General features: G+C 49.0%; 1 protein-coding gene across 5 annotated transcripts in view; it reads right to left on the reverse strand.

Annotated features, from left to right (window-relative positions):
- GOLGA3 (golgin A3) overlaps positions 1-23405 on the reverse strand; it is a 45412-nt gene that overhangs the window by 7716 nt on the left and 14291 nt on the right. For all 5 annotated transcript variants that reach the window (XM_061142210.1, XM_061142205.1, XM_061142208.1 and 2 more), the window contains exons 5-18: positions 20848-21506; positions 20128-20239; positions 15847-16153; positions 13288-13490; positions 11087-11224; positions 9324-9485; positions 8716-9084; positions 7878-7955; positions 6850-7113; positions 5614-5708; positions 4688-4904; positions 3004-3147; positions 2182-2379; positions 1261-1377 (exon numbers count right to left, since the gene is read on the reverse strand). In XM_061142210.1, the coding sequence (XP_060998193.1) occupies positions 1261-1377; positions 2182-2379; positions 3004-3147; positions 4688-4904; positions 5614-5708; positions 6850-7113; positions 7878-7955; positions 8716-9084; positions 9324-9485; positions 11087-11224; positions 13288-13490; positions 15847-16153; positions 20128-20239; positions 20848-21506 (3063 nt within the window). The remainder of the gene's footprint in view (positions 1-1260; positions 1378-2181; positions 2380-3003; positions 3148-4687; positions 4905-5613; positions 5709-6849; positions 7114-7877; positions 7956-8715; positions 9085-9323; positions 9486-11086; positions 11225-13287; positions 13491-15846; positions 16154-20127; positions 20240-20847; positions 21507-23405) is intronic.

A 23405-nucleotide genomic window follows, 5' to 3' on the forward strand; every position in this document is an offset into this window, starting at 1 on the left:
TATACATCATCCCCCCAGCACTTCCCGTTAAAAATTGCCTAGTTACAACTTCTTTAAGGTGAGAATAAAACTATTAAGTGATACCTGAGTACAGATCAAAAGACAGGAAGGTGAGGGACAGAAAAGCAGGGAGTGTTGCTGATTCAGTTTAGAACCACCAAATGTGCAGCAACTGCAAGCAAGGATTAAATATGGCAAACGAGGCACATGTGGGTCAAGAAGTAGCTAATAACTGATCACATTACAATATTCTTAATGTATCTTAAAACTAGTACTACTTTAAAAGAATGTCTGGGGACTTCCTTGGCAATCCAATGGTTAAGACCCTGTACTTCCAATGCAGGCGGCACGGGTTCAGATCCCAACTTGGGGAACTAGATCCCACATGCTGTGCAGTGCAGCCAAAAAATATTTTATAAAATAAAAAAATAAATAAAAGAATGTCTTACTGTCTCACTCACAAAATAAAAAAAGCTATTTCCTTCTATCTCCAGTACATTATCACGGAGAAATGTAAAAGAAAGTGGCAAAGCCCAGGTGACATGCACCTACACACGCAGGAGTGTGCCCACGACAAACGTGTTCTGCCATCTGTTCTGAGAAGGCGCTGAGGACACGACGGCCAACAAGCCACAGACCCTGTCCCAGGATGCTGATGTTCTCATGAGGAAAGAGCTACACAGAAACCACAGATGACGCATCATGATGGTAAAACTTTAAGTCTACAGCCTGAGGTCCATTCTGCTTGTGGGGTGGCTGGGGCAGGCCTATCTGTGGGTCGAGCCACCTGATGCAGTGGTGAACATCTGAGCGTGGAAGGCGGCAGCCAGGAAAACTGCTCGAGATGTCGAGAATGGCACGCATCTCCAGAACCACTGTTCTTGGATGCTTCTTCAACACAAATGGGGTCATCATATACTGTTCTTTCAGTTTGCTTTTCAGCTCCACACCACATGCCGGGCATTTTTCCCAGCAAAGACACAGCTGTGGAGCTCTGTGCACACATCTTAGACCCGCACGCCTGCTCCTTAATCTAAGCCCTTTCTTCCACTGATGAGTATGGAGACTCCCTTCAGTCTCTGTCACCAACCCTATGACAACACCCAGTCCTTGGACCCATTAGCCAAGGTATTCAGAGAGAAGCTCCTGGAAGGGAACTGCTGGGTCAAGGGTACTAATGCTGAGTTTTTAGACATTTACAAATTACATTCCAAAAGGCGCTGGGAGGCTGCAGTCTGATACCAGCTGGAAGCCACACACCTGCTCCTCGAGGCTGTGCACCATCACCTTTTCCTTCTGTAGTGCGGCCTGCAAGGCCTGGACAAGCTGCTTCATCTGGCGGTCCTCTTCTTCCTTGCGCTGCAAAACTGCCTGTACCTACAGCACATTCCAAGAGGGGTAAGGAAGGAAGGACATCAAATTTCCAAAGCCTGAAGAGCCCTGGGAGAAAGCACAGGCCACTCTGATCAGGGTCACGTGAGGGAATCAAGCATCACGTGGGAACAAGACATCATGACACGTTATCAACAAAGGTACAAGCCAGGAAAGGAGTGAGATTTCTACTTCTAGAGAACACTGTTCTCAAAACTGAAATCTCAGATCACATGAGCACAATCATATGATCATATTCAAACATAGGGTTAGGAGCCCAAAAGATGCATATAAATCAGGGGTTATCAATGCAGTTGTCTTCATGGCGAGGCAGGTAACTCAGATGGTGGGTACTAGCACACAGGAAAATCTGGAAGCTCTTTAAAGTCTGGATTATTCAAGGCAGGGGCGGGGCGGGGCTGGGCTGGTAAGAAACCCAAAGGGGCTGCAGAGCTGAGGAACTGACAGTGGGGTCTGTAGGGTGACATCCACCACAGTTCGAACCCCAGTGCTGAATCACAGGAGGCCCTCAGGTTGGAGCTAGGAAAGGGTCTCCTTTGCACCCCCAGAGTCGCCCACCCCCAGGGAACCTTAGGGACTGAGTCTAGTTCCTTTACAGCTCAGCTCCCCTGCTCCACCCCCACCTCAGGACAGAGGGGCTGAGGCTCCAGCAGATCCTCTGGGCCTCCGTCTCCACGCCTCTACTCTGCAGGTGTCTGTGATGAAGCACAGACGATGCAGCCAAGGCCCTGAGAGTCTGCCTGGCTTGCAGCAGGTCTCCTCCTGCTTCTGGCAAATGAGTTCCAATACCTGAAGGTTCAGCTGAACTAGGTCTGCCTCCCTCTTGGCTAATGCTGTCTCTAAGATGCTGTTGTGCTCCCTCAAGGCCGCATTGGACTGCCCAAGGCCCGTGAGCTTCCCTCTCTCGTGCTCGAGTTCCAAAGCTAGCTTCTTATTTGACTCCTCAAGGCGCTTTATCTTCCTCCTGAAGCCTCTGGACTCTTGAAGCTGAAACAAATCAAAGTTGCCGGTTTGTGGAGCCACTGCACTCCAGGCACAGAATGATTAATACCACAATGCAACAACACACAGCTGAGCACCAGATGCAGTGGACCCTCGCTCCACAGCTGGCAAGGCTGCCGTGGCCATGCCTGCTTCTCTCCTAGACCCACAGCCGACAGCCAGTCCTCTCCTGTGGACTTCTGGATAAGCACATCTAGGTTGGAGCCCAGGCGGGCCCGGAGCTGAGTGTGACAGAGATGACCATGAACTGTGCACGCAGCCTGCAGCTCCCGACAGTCACCTAGGGACTCTGTGCAGAACCCAGGGGACATTACCATGCTGCAGCGTGTGGTATCACCTGAAGCCACAACGTCTCTGAGTCTGAGGGTTATATGGAGATCTTCCAGGCTGGGTTTCTTATTTGCCACACTGCAGCGAGGGCAGGCACAGCAGGCCTCACTGAACTGCATGCAGGGTGTCCAGCAGTGCAGGTGGTCAGACCCAGGGGAGTGGTTGGACAGCCCCCAGAAGCACAGAGTGGAGGCCAAGCACTCAGGCTGGGCTGCGCCCCGACCCTGCACATGGGGCGGCACTCGTCCCTGGGCAGTGCAGCAGCAGGGCTTGGCCTACCTCATCCTCCAGCTCCAGCACCTTCTCCCGCTGCTCCTCCAGCTCCTGGCCGGTCAGCGAGATGACCTCCTGCAGCTCCCTCTCCAGCATCATCTTGCTGTGGCCGACAGCCTGCAGCTCCGCCTCCAGCGCCTGGACCCGCTCCTGATAGCCGGGACGGAAGGTGCATTTGGTCAAGGTTTCACCAAAGCCCCCCATGTAGCCCAGCTTCCCACCAACGGCGTGAGCCTGCCAACCACATGAGACAGGCAATAGGCTCTCTATAGCCTTCCCTCTCCTTCAAGAGACGCAATCAAGTACCAGGTGTCACACAGTAGTGACTCATAAACTAACTTTTTCAGTTAATGCTTTGAAAATACAGAAAAGTAACAGCTATAAATTATTGTCTTTGGCAAATAAGTGAGAAGATTAAACAGACAGATACTTTAAAACAAAAAAGAAACTGCAAGTAAGTTCTCCTCCTGATACCGTATAAAGTAAGCATGTGAGAGGGAAAACTGAATTTATGTATTTTGGCAAGAGAATAACACACTATGCTACAGTGTCCTCCAACTCAGGATTTCGCAAATTGAGAGACGAGAAAAACAAAATATGAGAAAAAAAAATACAATTACTAAGCTTAAGTGAAATGACTCAAATCTGTGGGTAATAAATGAAATGCAAATTAGCTGAGGCAGAGTTTCATACCTACGAGCGGGTGTGAAGGGAGGTGGTAGGCTCACATTGCCGGGATCTGGGGAACCAGGGCACTTGTGACTGACTGACAGTGCAGCACCCAAGGGAAACCCAAGAGCCTTCATGTGTGAACACACCCCCTACACACACACGACAAGCACGCCTGCCCTGCTGCCCTGTCCTCCACCCTAAAGGCTCTCCCTCAAGATGCTGAAGTAGGAAGAGAGGTTCCAGAGGACTCAGCCCTCGACCCTTGCCATGTGCACATTCCCTGCTCCTTCTGACCCCAAGCGTTTCATAGCCACTTCCATCCACTATGCTGCACATGCTATCTGTCCCATGGGCTTGTCTCCAGCACCACCCCCACCCCCATCCCCCTGGGGCTGGCTTCTGTGAGGCCTCCCCATCAGCTCCTCCTGTTGCCATCCTGCCGCCTCCACTCAGCTCCCAGCACCTCAGGTACCGTTACTACCCCTGCCCGCCCCCGCCCCCACCTGGGGCTTTCCGACAGGGCAGTGGTCAGGTCTCAGCCTGCTCTGTCTCACGTAAGAGCCAGTCCAAACTACCCCTAGAGCCAGACACCCACCCAGCCCCCCAGACCCAGCGCACAGCACAGCTGGCACAGGAGCACCCCTCTGCTGAGATGCCCCCTTTCACTGAAGACGAGTTCAGATGTCACCTTTCCCAAAAGCTTTTCTAGACTCCCCAACCCTCACCCTGAACCCTCGCATGCCACACTCGTGCACTCACAGAACTTTACCTACTTACAGAGCCTCTTTCCCACAATGAGGCAGAGGAGGACTGGAGTGAGCAGGGGGCACTCCACTCGCTTCATCAGGGTCCCTGGTCATTTCACGACCACAAGCTATTTTAGAAAAACACTGCCCACATGCTTGCCCCACACTGCTTTTCTAGACTCTCTTAAGAGGGTTTCGGAGGGGAGTTGCCTATAAATGTCATGCCCCTACACCAAGTCTCTGCAAGCGGCTGAAGCAAACGAGTTACTCACATGCAAGGTGAGGTCGCTGCCACCGGCAGCCGCCTGGGCTCTCAGCTGGCTGAGCTCGGCCTCGGCCGCCTCCTTGGCCGTGAGCGCCTCCTGCAGGCGGCGGCTGAGGATGCCCACTGCGCTCTCGTAGGCCTTGTGCTTGGTCTTCATCTCCTTCTGTGCGCTGGTCAGGTCCGAACCCAGGCGCTTCATCCTCTGCTTCTGCTCGGTGATGGCCCTGGGGCGGGCAGACGGAAGGAGGTCTCAGCTCACCTCTGAACTCACATGCCACACCAAGCAAGGGAAGCACATGTGCATCCAAGCCCCATTCCTCCTCCTCCAGGGCTCTGGAGGGAGACTGTCTTGGCTCCAGCCTGTCCAGATCTGCCTCCCTAGGACGTGGCTGGTGGGTGCCCCTGAGGAGCGCAGCACTACATTTCAACTGCCCCGCTCCCCTTTTGGAGCTGTTTAAATGATTTGGTGGAGGCAGAAAGAGTCCTCTCCTACCAAAAAGAAAGGCTTCCAGCGATCCTCCTGATTAGCAGCAAGAAACTCAACGTTCAGGATCACAGTAAAGCAGCGGCTGACCAGAGCAGAGCGCTGTGGGACACGCCTTGGAAGTGGAAGGGCCTGGCGTGGGCCGAGGGGGACCAACACAAGCGACCACCCTGGGCAGGGAGCTGGGGCAGGAAGGGCACTGCAACAAGTTCTTGACACGGAAAAGTAACAAAAACAAAAACAGACAGGAGTGTTTGTGAAAGGATATGTTAGCACATCCATGTATAACTGGCAAGTCTGGACGGAATCACTTTTGCAGCTTTAAATCTGGACTCTGACATCTAGGCCTCCCGGGGTAGACCAGTGAGGGCTGGACACAGAGTGCTGGGGTCCCCTGCATGGCTCATAACCCCGCCCGGCCTCCCCCAGCACACACCCCGCCCGCATACTTCGTGGCTTCTTGCTGCAGCTCTTCTATCTGTTTCTTGAGTACCTCGTTGGCCTCCGTCAGAGCAACCATCTGCTCTTTATCAAACTGCAAAGACTTCAAATAAAGACAGGAAAAGACAAAATGAGGAGCGTCAGGCCCTCGACCCGGAGCCCCAATGTTGGGACCGGCTTCCTCGAGGGTAAACGGCGCCCTCTGAGGGCTGCCTTACAGGACACGGGTTTTAAGGAAGATTTGGACAGAGGGTCCTGAGGTAAGTGACCACTTTAACAAAGGTTAGGAGCACCCTGAGTTGCCTGTGCCAAGGAATGCGGTGGAAACAAGTGAGAAGAACTGGCCAGGGGGAAAACCTCTGGCCTCCAGATCCCACCTGGGGGCCGCACTGGACTCCCTGACAGAGCCCCCAGGCCCCTCCCTGGTTTCTCCCAGCACTCTTGTGGACTTGTGCCCCCTCCTGGCCTCACCCACTGCCCTGTCTCCTCCTGTGCAGTGAGCACCAGCCCCCAGGCCCAGCTCGGCCCTCACAGACCGAGCCCTTCAAGTGAGCCCCGCGCTCCCATAGCTCCCAGCTCTCTTGTCCTGCCAGCACCCTCACAGCTCTCAGCTGTGGCCTCCGGCCCACCTGCCCCCCTAGACCCTGCCTAGCCTGCTTGTGGGTCTGACACATCACATGTAAGACCAAGCCCTTGGTCTGACTCCCCACTGCTCTCCCCAGGTCTACTGTCTGCCTCAGTTTCTCACACTTGACATGCTCCTCAGCTGCAGGAATCTGGCCTGAGGTCTCCCTCTCCCCGTCCCGTTCCAGAGACTCTCTCTGACACTGCCACCACCATCTCTCACGGGCTCCCGCCTCCACGCTTGCCTCCCCTCGACCACAGGGGCCTTCGGGCACGCACAGCAAATCCGGCTGCACCACACTTAAAACCCAGAGCACAAACCAGCGTATTCCTCACGCACCCTGCCACCCGCACAGAACTCTCTGCCATCCCACACCCAGCAGCTCCCTGGCTTTCTGCTGACTCTCCAGCTCTCAGACGCTGGTTCCAGGCCTGTCTCAGTAGCTCCCTCACAGCTGTATCTCTGCCTGGACCACCCCTCCCAACCCCCCAGCATTTGAGCTCCAGAAGAACCTTTTCCAGGCTACTTTTCTAAAAACCTGTCCACGTGTCCCTGCCCACCCACCATACAGCCCCAGCCATGTTCAGCTGAACCCTCACACGTCAAAGACGCCCCAAACCTGTAACTGCGTCTCCATCTCATCACGCTCCCTCTGTGCGGACTGCAGGTGCCCTTCGAGATCCACCACCTGCTGCCGGACCTGCGACATCTCCTTCTGCAGGCGTGAGTGCTCCACCTCCACGGACTTCTTCTCCCCTTGAAGTTTCATCAGCTCCTGCCGCAACTCCTTCACCTCCGAGTCAAGCCTCTTCTTCGTGGCCTTCAGCTCACTGATGAGCTGGTCTTTGGAGGTGGCATCGCGGCGGTAGGCCTCCACCATCACCTGCCCAACGAGACAGAAGCTGCAGCCAGGGGGGTGGCGCTTCCAAAGGGTGGAATGGCGTAAACAAAAACACTCACCACTTACATCTACAACACTTTTGCGGAGCTAAAGATAATGTATTTCACCAAGTGCAGGATACCACCCACTGAGATGTCACAATTTTACACTCCTCAACAGGTCTGGGTGAGTAACATAGCAACTACGCCAGCCGCTGGGGGTCCTGACCATATCACCTTCTTGGGGGAATGTGGCCATTCCTTCTCCCTCTACTTGCCCTGCCTGACTTCTTAAGGCACCCTGCTTGCATCTCAGTGATAAAATCCCCCACCACTTATAACATTCTCAGTCGCCCTTCCTCAGACCCTTGGTGACACTCTGTGTTCACTCCTCCAGAGCAGAACTGGCTTCACTAACGTGTAAAACCTTACTTCAATGCTAGACTGTGGTGTGACTGTTATCAAAGACACGTTGAACAGGACGCTTGGGGCTCTTTGGAAGCAACATGTGCTCATGCTACGTGATGGTAGGGTACACGATCCGTGAGATACAGATGCCAAGCCCACCCTGAAAATGCACCTGACTTCAGAGATACAAAAATGGGAGGGGTGAGATGCATGTTTTAGAATCAGTGAGGTGCCTTAAAAAACCTGGAGCCAAGATGTTACATTCCTCTTGAGTGATTTCTTTCCAGTGAAAAGATTAAATATATAGGATTTTCTTCACGCACTTGTTTCATGGCAAGAAAACTAACCACGCGTTCTTACCTTTTGTTGAAGAAACTGTTCCTTTATTTTCTGTGTCTGCTTTTTCAGAGCGCCAGCTTCCTGCTGCAGGTGCTCCACCTATGAGGGACATGAGTGCAGATGTTACACTGATGGCTCCAGGAGGGCCCTGTGTCTCAGGGGGACACATGGGCACAGAGGCATCAACAACTTGCCTCCGAGCATCCTGTCCTAGAAGGTAACAGTCAATCAGTGTCTTCAGAAAAAGTGCACCTACTCCCTGGAGAGAAAACATGTCACTGACTTCCCTTTGATGCTCATGAAACAGGATTTGAAGACAACATTGTTCCCGACACTAATTCTGCTTCCTCCACACCCTACAGCTTTCTTGTTTGGCATTCGTTTACTGGTTGCTTGCATCACAGCACGGCAGCTCCCAGGTGTGGGACCATCAGGCCATCTCCCCACCCTCACCCACTCTGTCGATGTGTCCTGGAGGTCACACTAAAGTCAAGCAGCCAGGAAGGAAAAAAAAATTGAAGTTCTATGTGGCTTTTCCCAAGTCTGAACTCCTCATTGTAGGTAGACTGAAACCAGCATTTCTTGGCAGATTACTTTCAAAGCCTCAAACAACTCAGTTTTCTAGTTCTCAGCCATCTCCACACCCAGCCGCTGACCCAGGACTGGAAGCACCACACTAGAGGCTATGGACCCTTTCCCCACTGAGCCCTGGGCCCTGCCCTGCAAGTGTTCCTCCATGTTTACAAACCAAGGTGTTCCAAAACAGGACCAAACAAATAAAACGAATGGCCAGACAATGAGCATTACTTCTCGTATGCGTAATTTCCATTCATAACAAACTGACAACAAACTGCATTACCTGGCTGGACTTGATGGCTAATTCTTGTCTCAACTGCTCTAAAGTGTCCGAGGTGTCCTGGGCTCCCTCTTCCAGGCGCTTCACCCCTCTATCGAATTCCTCCCTGCTGCTCTGGGCTGCCTGCAGAGCCACCTCCAAGACGATCTTCTCATTCTGCAGGGCCTGGATGGCGTCTTCTCTGGAGGCAGCTTCCCCCTGCAGCTCGTCCAGCCTGGCCTGCAGCTCATCGTAGTGCACCTGCAGGTCCCCGAGGGACTGCTCCCTGGTCTGCAGAGTCTCCTGCGTTGAGGTGAACTGCTTCAACAGGTCCAGGTGCTCCTGCTGCAAAGCCTCCAGCTGCTGGTCTCGTTGATGCAAAGTCAACTTCACCTGAAAAGGAACTAAAGTCAATGTGACTGCTCTTGAGCACACAAAAACACTGTGTGCTCCAAGAGTTTACTTTTTCTGTGCTCAGGTTTTAAACAATCTGGATGGATGCTCTGGAGGCAGCCTTCTGTGTAAAGCTGTGGCACAGAACATGAGTAGAAGACGGATAGACCAGCACAAATGAGCACCGTGAGGCCTGCCGTGGCACCGGGGCAGTGACGAGAGCCCCAGTGGGTGCTTGCCTGCTCCAGTTGCTGCTCCAGCACCGCCGCCGAGGCCACCATCTTTTGCAGCCGCTCCTTCTCATCTTCAAACTCCTCCAGCCTCCTCTGCAGGTCCTCCTCCACCATCGTCTTCGCCTCTTGAATCTGCACAAAGGCAGCTTCCTGGTCCAACATGTCAGCCTGGGCCCAGAAGAAAGAGCATTTCTTAAAAAGAAGGACTTGGACTTCCCTGGTGGTCCAGAGGTAAAGAATCCGCCTGCGAATGTAGGGGACATAGGTTTGATTTTGGGGCCTGGAAGATTCCATATGCCTCAGAGCAGCTGAGCCCGTGTGCCACAACTACTGTGCTCTGAAGCCCAGGAACTGCAACCACTGAAGCCAGTGCACCCCAGGGCCCGTGCCTCACAAGAGAAGCCACGGCAATCAGAAGCTAGTGCACTGCAACAAAGAGCAGCCCCCACTTCCCACAGCTAGAAAAAGCCTACTTGTACCAAGGAAAACCCAGCATGGTCAAAATAGAGAAGTGTTTTTTAAAAAGCAAGATAACCTGATGGCTACAGATTCAGCAGACAAACCAATCATCCTGGAGAGAAGCCCTGGTCTCCATCACCAACCTGTCCATGACCCACAGACAGAGAGCCCAAAGGTGACAAGAGGGCAGAAAGCTGGTGCCCTCCCGCTGCCCATGAGACAGGCTAGCTGTTTACTCCTCTACCTACAGTTCCCCTGCTGACACTTGCCCTGACCCGGCTGAAGAGAGAAGCAAGCAGTCCACCCGGTTTTAAGAACTAGGATAAAGTGATGAATAAAACCGTCATGACGACCACTTGTGTGAAGACAGGCTGTACAGCACGTCCCCACTTTGGGGTGTGATACATGGCACACTTTCTTCCAAAAGATTATTTCCTGATGCCACTCGGTAAAACTAGAAATCAGGGCCAATGGGGCAAATACGGCATTCATCACGACTATGTAGATAAGACTGCACACCTGGGTGTTTTCTTAGGGAAAAAAACATGAGCTTATAACTTAAAATCTTCTCAGTTCTTTGACATTGAGCCCTTGAAACATATGTTTGACAATACATGACTGTCTTTTAATATCCACATCATCTGTGAGGACAAAGGAGCACGTGGGGAGACAGGGCCCACCCTTGTCACAGGATGCCAACCTTCCACATGCTCCTAAAAGACCACTGATGTTCTCGGCATAAAACTGCCCTAAATACATTGCCGAGATGCCGTAGAGCCTTGCTCTTCTTTACTTTTCCAACAAGCCTATTAAGCAGGTATTATTATCCATATTTAATATAAAGAGAACAAAACCCAGAGATGTTAAGATATTAAGTCCAGGGCCTCAGAGCTGACAAAGAGCACAGTTCAAAGCCTCTGCATCTCCTTCCCTGGGAGTAATCCATGGAGATGTCTGAACATGGTCCTAACTGCTCCTTGTGGCTGCTGGAGGGTGAAATGTTAATACAGGCTGAGGGCTGAACTAGGCTGGCCTGGATGGCGGCTCAGAGAAGGGCCACAGGTTACCACTAACAACTCAAGAGACAAGAGACGGGATGGGCATAGAGTGAACATGAGGGACAGAATCCCGAAACCTGAGATCACTGCAGATGGTTCAAAAAGGACATTTTAAAAGATATACGGACATACATACATATATAGTACTAATGTTTACATATATGTGTGTATATTGTTTTATTTTCTTGATCAACGTAAAGGAAAAATACCCAAACCCCAAGACAACACTGACCCAGAAGCAGCTTGGCCCACCTCAATGCCCTGGAGCTGGGCAGCAATGCGCTCCTTCTCCTTGATGGACCTCTGCTGGGTTTCCGTCAGCTGGTGGGACAGGGACACGTTCTCAAGCTTCAGGTGCTCCAACAGGCCCGCCTGGCTCATCTGTCCAACCTTCAAAGAAAAACAACACAAAGTTTCAGGTTGCTAGACTCCAAACACAAGCCCAGCCCAGTCCGGCCCCTCACTCTGGTGGCCTCAGGGTCTCTGCACAGTGCTGGCACCCAGGAGGGCGGTTCCCCAGGACCCCTCCATGCAGGGCCTCGCTGCTGGCAGCCACTGTGACCCTTGGGCCATCCGGCTTCTGTGTGCCTAAGAGGGGCTAGCTGGCAGCCCAGACTCAGTGCTCATCACCCCATGACGGTGCAGTCTGTTGCAAGACCCGCACAACTGTTTCCACTGAAGGTGCATCCCCGAGCCCCTCAGGTGAGGGGCCTCATCGGGGCAGCAGGGACAGCTAGGAATCTACTCATCAAATGAACTGACCTATGGGGAGACACATCTTGGGCCCTGCCCTCTCAATGTCTGACTATCCTGGACATATCAGGCTGACCCTGGCCATTCCCAGGAAGAGGCACTGGCCATCCGCTGTGTCTGACCCAGACCTTCAAGCACAACCCTTCCAGAGCCAACGTGAACACTCCAAGACTTGTAAAGTGCCAGGTGTGGCCAGACATTGTGAGCTTCAGGGTCTAAAATGGAAGGTGCCCAGAGCAAGGGAAAGCATCATTCGCCGGGATTTTATTTCAATGTAACAAAAGAATAAAGACCATCTTGCATTCTCCTCTCGCCTGAGCATTCCTGGGACACATCTATGCTACTGGGAAAAGAAGGCAAAAACTTATTACACACCCTAATTAAGGAATACTGAACTTGGGTGCCAAAGGTATTTGAATAAAGCAGCTATGGTTCTCTAACTGCCATTCCCTTGGAATCTTCCTTTTTTGTCTTCCAAATGCCATTTCTGACCTATGTCAGGACACATAAATCTGGCGTCTTTAAATTTTTTTATGCATCAAAAAATCCACAATAGCTTCAAAATTGCATTGATTTGCAATGATTTATTTTCACCTACACTGTACGTAAACAAATGCTTATCTATATGGTCCTCTTTTAAACAGGACATGTTGAATCACATTCTGTGCTTCTGTTTTATAACTGTTCTCATTTAGCAATATATTTTGGTAACTTTTTCTGATTAAAAATTAATTTTTGTGTTAGAAAACTTATGAAAATAAAAATGACCCGAAAGGGTACTGCCAAAAAAACATAAATTTAAAAAAACCGATTTTATATTTGTAGATTACAGATTTTTTTAAAAAGGAGTTTTTGAAGGAGTAAGTACTTCATATCCTCCACATAAGAAATAAAGTTTCAATGTTTTAAATATTTTAACAAGTTAAATTACAGTATTTAATCTGGATCCCCCAAAAAAGGGGAGGCTATAAAACCCACAGCAAAATTCAAAGAGAAGACAGGCTGACCAGGGCACCAACAGCACCTTCACAATTGGTCCAAACCCTGAGATTTGGGGCAAAGTGTATTATAGCAATTTGCTACTACTCCCGAGTGCGTCCAGAGCATCTTGCAGACCTCAACCCACACCTGCTCCCACTGACGCAGAATCAGGGGCCAACACGCTTGCACCCTAACAACATGGAAAGACAGAGTGGGAAGTGTTTCCTCTGGGGTCCGGGAAATGAAGGCTTTCTGGAAGGATCTGGTGATCACGCAGCTGGAGGGAGGAGCAGCTCTGCTGGGAAGCAGCATGTACCGTGCTCTCTGCACATGAGAAACACGAGACAGGAGGTAGTGATAGGTGAGAGAGCCAGGGTATAAGAGGTCCAGGACCCCAGCAGGCATGGATTTGACAGCTGGGTTCAGACACCAGGCGCCCCCCCAGAGAGGGGATGGGATGGACTAGTCAGAGCCAGGAACACAAGACATCCCAGAAGAGGGGGACTTTACAATTTAAAATGCTCTAGCAGAAGCTGTGTCAGAAGATCACAGAAGGCAGTGACTACACGTCATGGGGTGTGAGCTAGATGGGTGGTCAGCAGATTTTAACAAAACCTCTCTGTGAAATATAAACTCAGAAATCTTTTCAATATGGAGGAAAAGCAAGTGTTCCACGTGAGTCATGCAGTGTGGCCCTCTGACCATGGTGGGGGCCGTACCTGGATGTGGGCCATCTCGCCCTGCAGCCTGACCCGGGCCTCCTGGGCCAGGGCGAGCTGCTGCTGGTACCACTGCCGGACACTCTGCAGGGATGCAATCTCAGCCTGGGACGCCTTCAGCTTGCTGGTGAGTGTGGTGCGCTCCAGCTGCACCTGCTGTAGCTGGCTCTGCAAGGCTGTCATCTGCTGCCGCAGGTCGTGCACTGAAACAGGCAAGCACAGCACTCAGGCCGCCGCATGGCCTGGGAAGCCCGGCCTTCGCAGAGAGCGGGGACCCGCTGGTTCTCCTCTTCAGCAGCGACGTCTTAAGTGCAAGCGAGGGCACTTAACCCTGGAGCAGGGCCATCCAGGTTGGGGTCTGGTCAGTTCTCATCAACTAGTAACATAAAACCTTGTTTTACATGGGCTTCTGTTGAAAGACGCCTGACTTCACTTTCTGTGGATTCATTAACACTGAACTGACAGCCGACAGCACCCAACCTCTGCCTGGATGAAGCTTGTCTAACATAAGGATTTTCTCTGAAAAGCGCACCAAAACCATCCTGCACTTAGGAACACCAGACAGTGTTAGGGTTTATTGTAAATAGCAAAACCACCCCCAAAAGCACAAAAATGCAAAAACAAACAAACAAAAAATGGCACTAAATCGACCACAAAAGGGCACTTGGGGAACAAGAAGTGAACTGGGCAAACTGAGCCTCGTACATCAGGCAACCCCCATGGTTGTCTGCTCTGCACCTGTCTGTAAACAACCGGAAAGAGCTCTGAGTAGATTAAATTCAGTGAGTCAGTGAATTCACAACTAGGGAATCTGCAAACAGAGAGAGCGACTGTGTGTCTGGGAGCTTTCTGGCTTGAGACTTTGGCCTGATGAAGTCTGTGAGTCATCAGCAAACTCAGGAACGGTATCCACAAGAAACTCCACTGGTTTGCTGATATGGTCAACTCTTAACACGGATGATGGCAGGGGGAGCAGACCGGAAATCACAGCACAAACCCAAATCATAGTCCAAACAAAACCAGTCAAATATTTAAAAAATAAATTTCACCAAACACTTAAGAAAAAACTTAAATTTTAAAATTCTAAAAATTTAAGATGAAACAAAAAAAATGACAGGATTCATGACCCCTAACCTTGGGAAATCCAACCTCTGCTCTTGAAATCCTTGGGAACGGATGTGCCTCAAAGTTCAGCATGGCAGGGCTTTAGGAAGGCAACTGGAGCATTCCCCCTGCACCCCAAATCCCCCACCCAGCTGGTGCTGCACTGGGTGCAGGCCACTGTTGACCTGCTCTGGTCAGGCCAGACCTTGCAACCCGAGCAATACAGAACTTTTTGAACATTGTATTAATAATTTTCTTAAGGGATTGGGTATCATAAGATGTCCAGAAACTAAAAACAGTTGGCTGTTATATTTCTCAGCTGGTGCTCCCCACCTCTCCCCTGCTCCCCCAGTATCAGGATAAAGCTCTTGGGACAGCAGTTTGTCACTCTTTCTTTTATGTCATTAGATCAGAAACCTAGTCTCACAAGTCTTATGACCAAGACTCCACGTGGGCAGACCTGGTCCCTCACAGCCACCCTGCTGCACCACTCCCCATCCTCAGGCTCCCAGAGCTCAAGGATGAGGGTGTCAACTATCCAGGCTTCTGGAGGACCAGGATCTGGGCTGACATGCCCCTGGGCTCTGAGTGCCCTTCTCTGCATCCCCAACCCCTCACGCTTCTCCTGCCAGCAGTGCACAGGGAGATGTTGAGCCCACAGACCAGGTTCTTGGTGCCTGGACGTGTGTGGCTCATGGACTCTGGGAATGGAGTGTGCGTCCCCAGGATGAGCAGAGAGCACGAAGGAAGGATCCCACAAGTCCTTCACTTAACACTAAGGCTCCCCGACTCCACTGTTTCATTTGTCTATCATTCCAAAGGGGGCTCCCCTAGGGACCCAGCTAGACCCAAAATCTGAACTTATGGAGGAAAAAGAAATATTTACTAGTCACTGGTCTCAGTGTTGCTTTTAAATATTCCAAACAGCATCTGCAGTGCTGGAATAAGCAGGCAGATGTAGCCCTCCAAGCAACAAACAACTGTGGAGGCAGAATGAGTGGAAACAATTACATCTAACCATCAAGGGTCCAAAGTCCATTTCTAAGACCTAAGCCATGCCTTGATGCACATGCAAAAACATGCAGAAGTCCACAAGTTCAACCAAAGATAACACTCCATTAGGCAAGTGGACACTTCATGTACAAATTAGAAGGGACAATAACCCCTCAGCACATTGAATTGACAGTAGGTCAGTCCCCAAAGCCGACAGGGAGAAGGGGATGACAGAGGATGAGATAGTTGGATGGCATCACCAACTCAATGGACGTGAGTGTGAGCAAGCTCTGGGAGATGGTGAAGGACAGGGAAGCCTGGCGTGCTGCAGTCCATGGGGTCGCAAAGAGTCAGACACAACTGAGCAACTGAACAACCACCAGAGTAGATGAGACGAAACCTCCAGTGGCATAGCCCCTGGGCACCTGCATACAACTAAGGGGCAAACGCGGGACCGCTCACCTGTGTTGTCCTTACTGAGGATGCTTCTCTGCATCTCCTCCACTTTGGCCATTAGCCTCTGATATTGCTCCTCTGCCACCCGCAGGTCACTGTTGGAGGATGCCAGGCTGGCATTTTTGGCTTCCAGCATGTTCTGCAGGTCAGTCATTGCTTGCTCGAGGTCCCAGCAGGACTGCTTCAAGGTGTCCACCTCTGAGCTGAGGGAGTCTTGCCTCTGCTGGCTGCTGTGGCTGTGCTCCAGCTGTGCCTGCAGCCTCGTGTGCAGAGCGGCCAGCTGCGCCTGCAGCTCAGCCTTTTCTTTAAGTGCCTGGAGAGACCCACAAACAGCCACACTGACTCTCGGAAAAATAAGTCACTTCCGCCCTGCCTAATAAGATAGCTGCCAAAACTCAGCCAGTGAGACAAAGAAAGGTGTCCAACAGGTGGCCTTTACAGGAAAGCACCACACTGTACAAAATATTCAGGAACTCCAGCATTACAGCTATCCCCAAAGAAGGGGTTTCTCCAACCAGGCCCAGCAGGCAGGTAGGTGGGATGAAGACAGAATGTGCTCGTTTTCTGCATGGCAGCACCTGAGCAGGCCAGCATGGGGGGAAGGCTCTGCGATCACCTTCTCACCCACAAGGATGTTGGAAAACATGTTTGTTCAAAAAAGAAAAAAGCACACAAGCGTGTGTACACACACACACACACACACACAGAATACCTGAGAGCTGAGGGATCTCTAATAGATGAAGAGCAGCCAGATCCAAGTTTGGGGAAAACCAAACCCACAGAACATATCAGCCGGGAAAGGGCACCATTACATGAGGCCTTGAGGGCTGCAGCCAGGGGCATACAGCAGCCTGAGGCACCATCTGTGCTAGGTGGCAGGACCACAGGGACCCCTGTCTGATGGACACGGCAGGAAGTGACAGGAAAGGTGGGGCCAGCAGAAGGTCCAGGCGCCTGGAGCACCAGAGAAGAGACAGGGAGCAAAGGGCACAGTCCGTGCCCATCAGCATCTCTCACCCACCCTAAAGTCAGCCTATCAGGACGTGCATGTACAGCAATTTCAAAATGCAAAAAGGAGCAGACAGCTGTACCTCAACATACAATAGGAGAAAAACAACTTTGCCAAGACAAACAACAGATACAACAAACAGAACAAATACCCAAAGAAAAACTAACTGAGCAGATGCAGTTAAGATTTTGTAGTAAAAGTATAATTAGTGTCTTCACAGAAATGCCAGCAAGTTTTGCACCCCTAACAATCCACAAAGATCTTGGCTTGGACAAAGCCGAACAGCAAACCAAATTCCAGGAGGATCAGTTCAGTTCAGTCGTTCAGTTGTGTCCAACTCTTTGTGACCCATGGACTATGGCACATGAGGCTTCCCTGTCCATCACCAACTTCCGGAGATTGCTCAAACTCATGTCCATTGAGTCGGTGATGCCATCCAACCATCTCATCCATCCTCTGCCATCCCCTTCTCCTCCTGCCTTCAATCTTTCCTAGCGTAAGGGTCTTATCCAGTGAGTCAGTTATTCACATCAGGTGGCCAAAATACTGGAGCTTCAGCTTCTGCATCAGTTGTTCCAATGAATATTCAGGACTGATTTCCTTTAGGATGGGTTGGTTTGATCTCCTTGTAGTCCAAAGGCCTCTCAAGAGTCTTCAACACAACAGTTCAAAAGCATCAATTCTTCAGCACTCAGCTTTCTTTATAGTCCAACTCTCACATCCATACATGACTACTGGAAAAACCATAGCTTTGACTAGATGGACCTTTGTTGGTAAATTAACACCTCTGCTTTTTAATATACTGTCTAGGTTGGTCATAGCTCTTCTTCCAAGAAGCAAGTGTCTTTTAATTTCAAGGCTGCAGTCACCATCTGCAGTGATTTGGGAGTCCAAGAAAACAAAGTATATCACTGTTACCATTGTTTTCCCATCTATTTGACATGACGTGATGGGACCAGATGCCATGATCTTCATTTTTTGAATGTTGAGGTTTAAGGCAGCTTTTTCACTCTCTTCTTTCACTTTCATCAAGAGGCTCTTTAGTTCCTCTTCACTTTCTGCCATAAGGGTAGTGTCATCTGCATATTTGAGGTTACTGATATTTCTCCTGGCAATCTTGATTCCAGCTTGTGCTTCATCCAGCCCAGCATTTTGCATGATGTACTCTGCATATAAGTCAAATAAAGAGGGTGACAATATACAGCCTTCAACTACTCCTTTCCCAATTTGGAACCAGTCAATTGTTCCATGTCTGGTTCTAACTGCTGCTTCTTAACCTGCGTACAGATTTCTCAGGAGGCAGGTAAGGTGGTCTGGTATTCATTCCCATCTCTTGAAGAATTTTCCACAGTTTGTTGTGATCTACAGTCAAAGGCTTTGGCATAGTCAATAAAGCAGAAGTAGATGTTTTTCTGGAACTCTCTTGCTTTTTCGATGATCCAACAGATGTTGACAATTTGATCTCCGGCTCCTCTGCCTTTTCTAAATCCAGCTTGAACATATGGAAGTTCTCAATTCATGTACTGGTGAAGACTCGCTTGGAGAATTTTGAGCATTACTTTGCTAGCATGTGAGATGAGTACAATTGTGTGGTCGTTTGAACATTCTTTTGCATTGCTTTTCTTTGGGATTGGAATGAAAACTGACCTTTTCCAGTCCTGTGGCCACCGCTGAGTTTTCCATATTTGCTGGCATATTGAGTGCAACACTTTCACACCATCATCTTTTAGGATTTGAAATAGCTCAGCTGGAATTCCATCACCTCCACTAGCTTTGTTCATAGTGAAGCTTACTAAGGCCCACTTGACATCACTTTCCAGGATGTCTAACTCTAGGTGAGTGTCACACCATTATGGTTATCTGGGTCATAAAGATCTTTCTAATTTTCTTGAAGAGATCTCCAGTCTTTCCCATTCTATTGTTTTCCTCTATTTCTTTGCATTGATCACTTAGGAAGGCTTTCTTCTCTCTCCTTGCTATTCTTTGGAAGTCTGCATTCAAATGGGTGTATCTTTCCTTTTCTCCTTTGCCTTTAGCTTCTCTTTTCTCAGCTATGTGTAAGGCCTCCTCAGACAGCCATTTTGCCTTTTTGCATTTCTTTTTCTTGGGGATGGCCTTCATCACTGCTTCCTGTACAATGTCTCAAATCTTCATCCATAGTTCTTCAGGCACTCTGTCTACTTGTCACTTGAATCTATTTGTCACTTCCACTGTACAATCATGAGGGATTTGATTTAGGTCATACCTGAATGGTCTAGTGGTTTTCCCTACTTTCTTCAATTTTAGACTAAATTTTGCAATAAGGAGTTCATGATCTGAGCCACAGTCAGCTCCTAGTCTTGTTTTTGCTGACTATATAGAGTTTCTCCATCCTTGGCTGCAAAGAACATAATCAATCTGATTTTGGTATTGACCATCTGGTGATGTCCATGTGTAGTCTTCTCTTGTGTTGTTGAAAGAAGGTGTTTGCTATGACAAGTGTGTTCTCTTGGCAAAACTCTGTTAGCCTTTGCCCTGCTTAATTTTGTACTCCAAGGCCAAACTTGCCTATAACTCCAGGTATCACTTATGTTCCACAGGAGGACAAAGTGAAAACCATGTACAACCAAAAGGAACCTTGAAACCTCGGTAATCACCTCTTCAATCTGGAGTTTATGCAGCAGAGCAAGCATTCTAGTGTGGGTGCCCTCCCCACATCCCCACAGCACACGTTACTGAGGAGACAGCCCCCACCCCCTACCCCACTGCCTTGACCGGATACCTCCCAGGCCCTTGCCGTCTCCCTGCCAAGTGCAGAGGGTCAAAGGCAGCTGAACTGATTTACTCTGATTGTTGATAGGAATGCTGAAAATTAAGGGATGGAAAATGATTTTTCAGGCATATGCTAACCAGATAAAGCAAAATTCACATCAGAAAAAGCAAAAACTACTAAAGGGACAAAGATGACAATTTCACTGGGCCAGAAAAAGGTGAAATCCACTCCAAAGATTGAACTGTTATGGACTGTTGGGTCTCTAATAGCAGAGCTAGGAGATGTCCAAGGCAGATCCTGACAGACACAGGGAGAAATCCCACAGTCAGAGTGGGAAACTAGCATACCTCTTTCCAAGGCTGACAAATAGAACACAGGAAAATAAATGGCTACAGAGGACAAGGCTGCTAATGATGATAAAGCTTCTTCTTAAAGACATGTGTAAAACTTGGTGTGTAGTGAATAGGAAATTGCACATTCTTTCCAAAGACATGACACATTAATACATCCATCAAATTTCAATTACCTGACTAGCTTCTAATGATAAAGCTTCCAGCTGTCCTTCGAGTCTCATTTTTTCTTTAAGAACCTGCAACATTTCATCATGAGTTTCAGCAACAGAACTTTCCATGGACACACTAGAGGATAAAGACAAAAGGATCAGGTGTTGGGAATATAATTGATCATTATCTTCCTTTATGCTGTCCATACACTCCAGATTTCACACCCCTCTGGCTACTCTCCCCTAATTAAAAAAAATTTTTTTTCCTTGTGGTACAGGCTTCTCTCTAGTTGCAGCACTTGGGCTTAGTTGGTCCGAGGCATATGTGACCTTAGTTCCCTGCCAGGGATCAAACCTGTATCCCCTGCTTTGGAACATGAATTCTTAACCATCTTTTCTAATCTTTAAAATTAGGTCAAGTCCTTAGGTTTAAGCCCTTTCCCTAATTTTTTTTAAAAACAGCTAAGTAAAAAGATTTTGGTAGACAGTTAAAGCTCAAACTCTTGCCCACAGTAGGGCCTTTACAGCCAGCACAGGGCCAGAACACCTTTATGGAGATGTGAGTCCATGTCACATCAATGCAACAAATCCTGGAAAGCAGATACCTTAACATTGCAAGTGAGCACTCATCAGACCCAGTTCCTTTTCTAACAAAGCAACAGAGAGTGTATAAATGAAATGTTAAGTACTGAGTGTGGAACTCTGAGGGGAAGCTGGTGTCTCGTGGGCTCCAGCGTCACCCACCTGCTGCAAATGCTATTGGTCCGGCTCCGCGTCTCCCCGTTGACCTCCTGCCTCTGCTCTTGGTGCTCGGCTGCTGCAGCCTGCAGGACATCTGAGATGGAGGGGAACTGGCCCAGGGCTCCAACAGTGATCTCCCTGCCACTGACCACATAGGGGGCCTCACGCGCACCCCCCATGTTCGCTGGGATGCCTGGTGTCCCTCGGGTGGAGATGCTGCTGTAGGAGGAGCTATCGCTCTCCGTTCCATCAGCCTCGGACACGTTGTCTCCAGTCAGGGATGCATTCTCCAGGCGGTCGTCAGCCTCGGGGCTCAGGCTAACCTCAGACACCACTGATGTCCCGCTGCCTCGGTTCTGCTTCAGGGAGCCCCTGGTAGAGTCCGGAACTGGAACATTTCCACCAGAATTCCGAACGTCTGAATCTTCAGTTCTGTAATCAGCCAGAGACCGAATTTTGCTTGATTTGGAACTTTTTTTCTCCTTAGGATGTGCCAGGAGCCCTAAGCTGCCCACCTTCGGCCCCCGAGGGACACTGGTGCGCAGGAAGGAATATTCTTTTGTCATAGCCACGGCACTGGCCCGCGGTAAGGTTTCTGGGTTCAACATGAGTTCAGGATCAAGTGTGCTAAAAAGTCTCGTTTTAGTTACAGGTTGACTGGACTGAGGAGGAAAAAAAAGTACAAAAATTATGTTTAAAATTGACAAGCAGCATTCAAAAATCGCCACCCAGAAAGGCCATACCTTACATAAACAGAGCGCCCTCCCGCCATGCTCCCATGTCACGGGCCTTTCATTCTTAACTTCACTCCTCCATGTCCATCCCAGGGAAGGTCCAAGCACAGGCCTGTCATGACTGTGACCTGATGACATCTTAGAACACCTATTAGAGCAAGTTCTTCCTTATTACACTTCCTTCACAGAATTTCCCTGCCTATTCTCTCATTTATTCTTTTAGGTAAACTTTGAAATTTTTCTTCAAGTTAAAATATTAGTTCTGTTGAATTAGAATTACCATAAATTTATAATTACTTACGGGATAATGAGCAGTTTTTCTCCATTTATTCATATCTATTTGCATGAGCCTCAACAGAGAAACTTATGCAGTGTTTTATCTAGATTCTAAACCACTTTTGTTGCCATTTTGATACTTAGAAATTATTTTGTTGATACTGTAAATATTATTTTTTCGCTCTAATTTTATAACTGGTCATACTAGGATAACTACTTTTCATATCTGTATTTTAAACTGACAATTTCTGAACCCCAATTATTTTATAGTATTTTTATAAATTTATAATAACAATTTTCAGTTGATTCGCCAGCATTTTGCTAAGGTGTTACCAACACCTGCAAAAAACAATGTCATTTCTCTATTTTTTTCTTTTTCTAAAAAATAATTTTGTTTATATTTTTTGCTGCACTGGGTCTTTGTTGCTGCACAGGCTTTTCTTTAGTTGAGGCAAGTAGGGGCTTCTCACTGTGATGGCTTCTCTTGTTGCTGAACACAGGCTCTGGGGCACGTGGGCTTCAGCAGGTGCAGCATGTGGGCTCAGGAGTTGCAGCTCTTGGGCTCTAGAGCATGAGCTCAATAGTTGTGGCACATGGGCTTATGTGCTCCACAGCACGTGGGATCTTCCTAGACCAGGGATCGGACCCATGTCTGCCACACTGGCAGGCAGAATTCTTCACCACTGAGCACCAGGGAAGCCCTCTCCTATTTTGTAATACTTATAGCTCTCATTTCTTTTTCTTATATCATTGTGTTAGCTAGAACTTCCCAACTGGCCTTGAATGAAGCTGAGGATGTGGGAAGATGACATTCCTTGATGCTAAATCAACATGACTTTCTTCTACAAATTAACGTTCAGCTCATGTTATTCTATAAAGTCAGTGCAGTCCCAAAGTGATGAGGGACAAGGTGTGTGAGGATCATCTCGGAACGATGCTAGGACACAGCAGCAAGGATAAGTGGGTCAGAGCAGCAAGGAAGAGTAAGGGATGTGGGGCGACAGACTGGCCAGGCCTCCCAGACAGTTACATGCACTATAAAACTGCCATAATTAGAGCCACAGAGACCATGAAAAGCAGCAGACGGACTGATGACACAGAACACAGCCCAAGAACTGGCCCAAGTATTGGTGGCGTCTATAGATATTAAGAGAGAACGCCAAAAAGGGAAAAGACAGACTACAAAATAAGCAATCTGAGATAACTGACCAGCAGTCCACAAAGAGGCTCATTCCTACCTCTCGCCTCCATCCAAGCAAGTGGATTATATCTACATAATAAAATAAAAAATGTAACTTATAGAAACTTTTTAGATTATCTCTTACTTTTAGTATAAAAAAAGAGGTGAATTTATGTCCTTCAAATGGGGAGATCTTAAATATGACATAAACCCTAAAAGAAGTTAACAGCAAAGACTGAAAGTTCTGACTGTAAACATTCAAATCCGATGTGCAGGGTCTTCCCTGGTGGTCCAGAGGTTAGGACTCTGAGCTTCCACTGCAGGGGGCTCAGGTTCAATCCCTTAAGATTCTGCCAGCCAAGCAGCCAAGC

This window comes from Dama dama, chromosome 5, assembly GCF_033118175.1.
Source record: "Dama dama isolate Ldn47 chromosome 5, ASM3311817v1, whole genome shotgun sequence".
Lineage (NCBI taxonomy): Eukaryota > Metazoa > Chordata > Mammalia > Artiodactyla > Cervidae > Dama > Dama dama.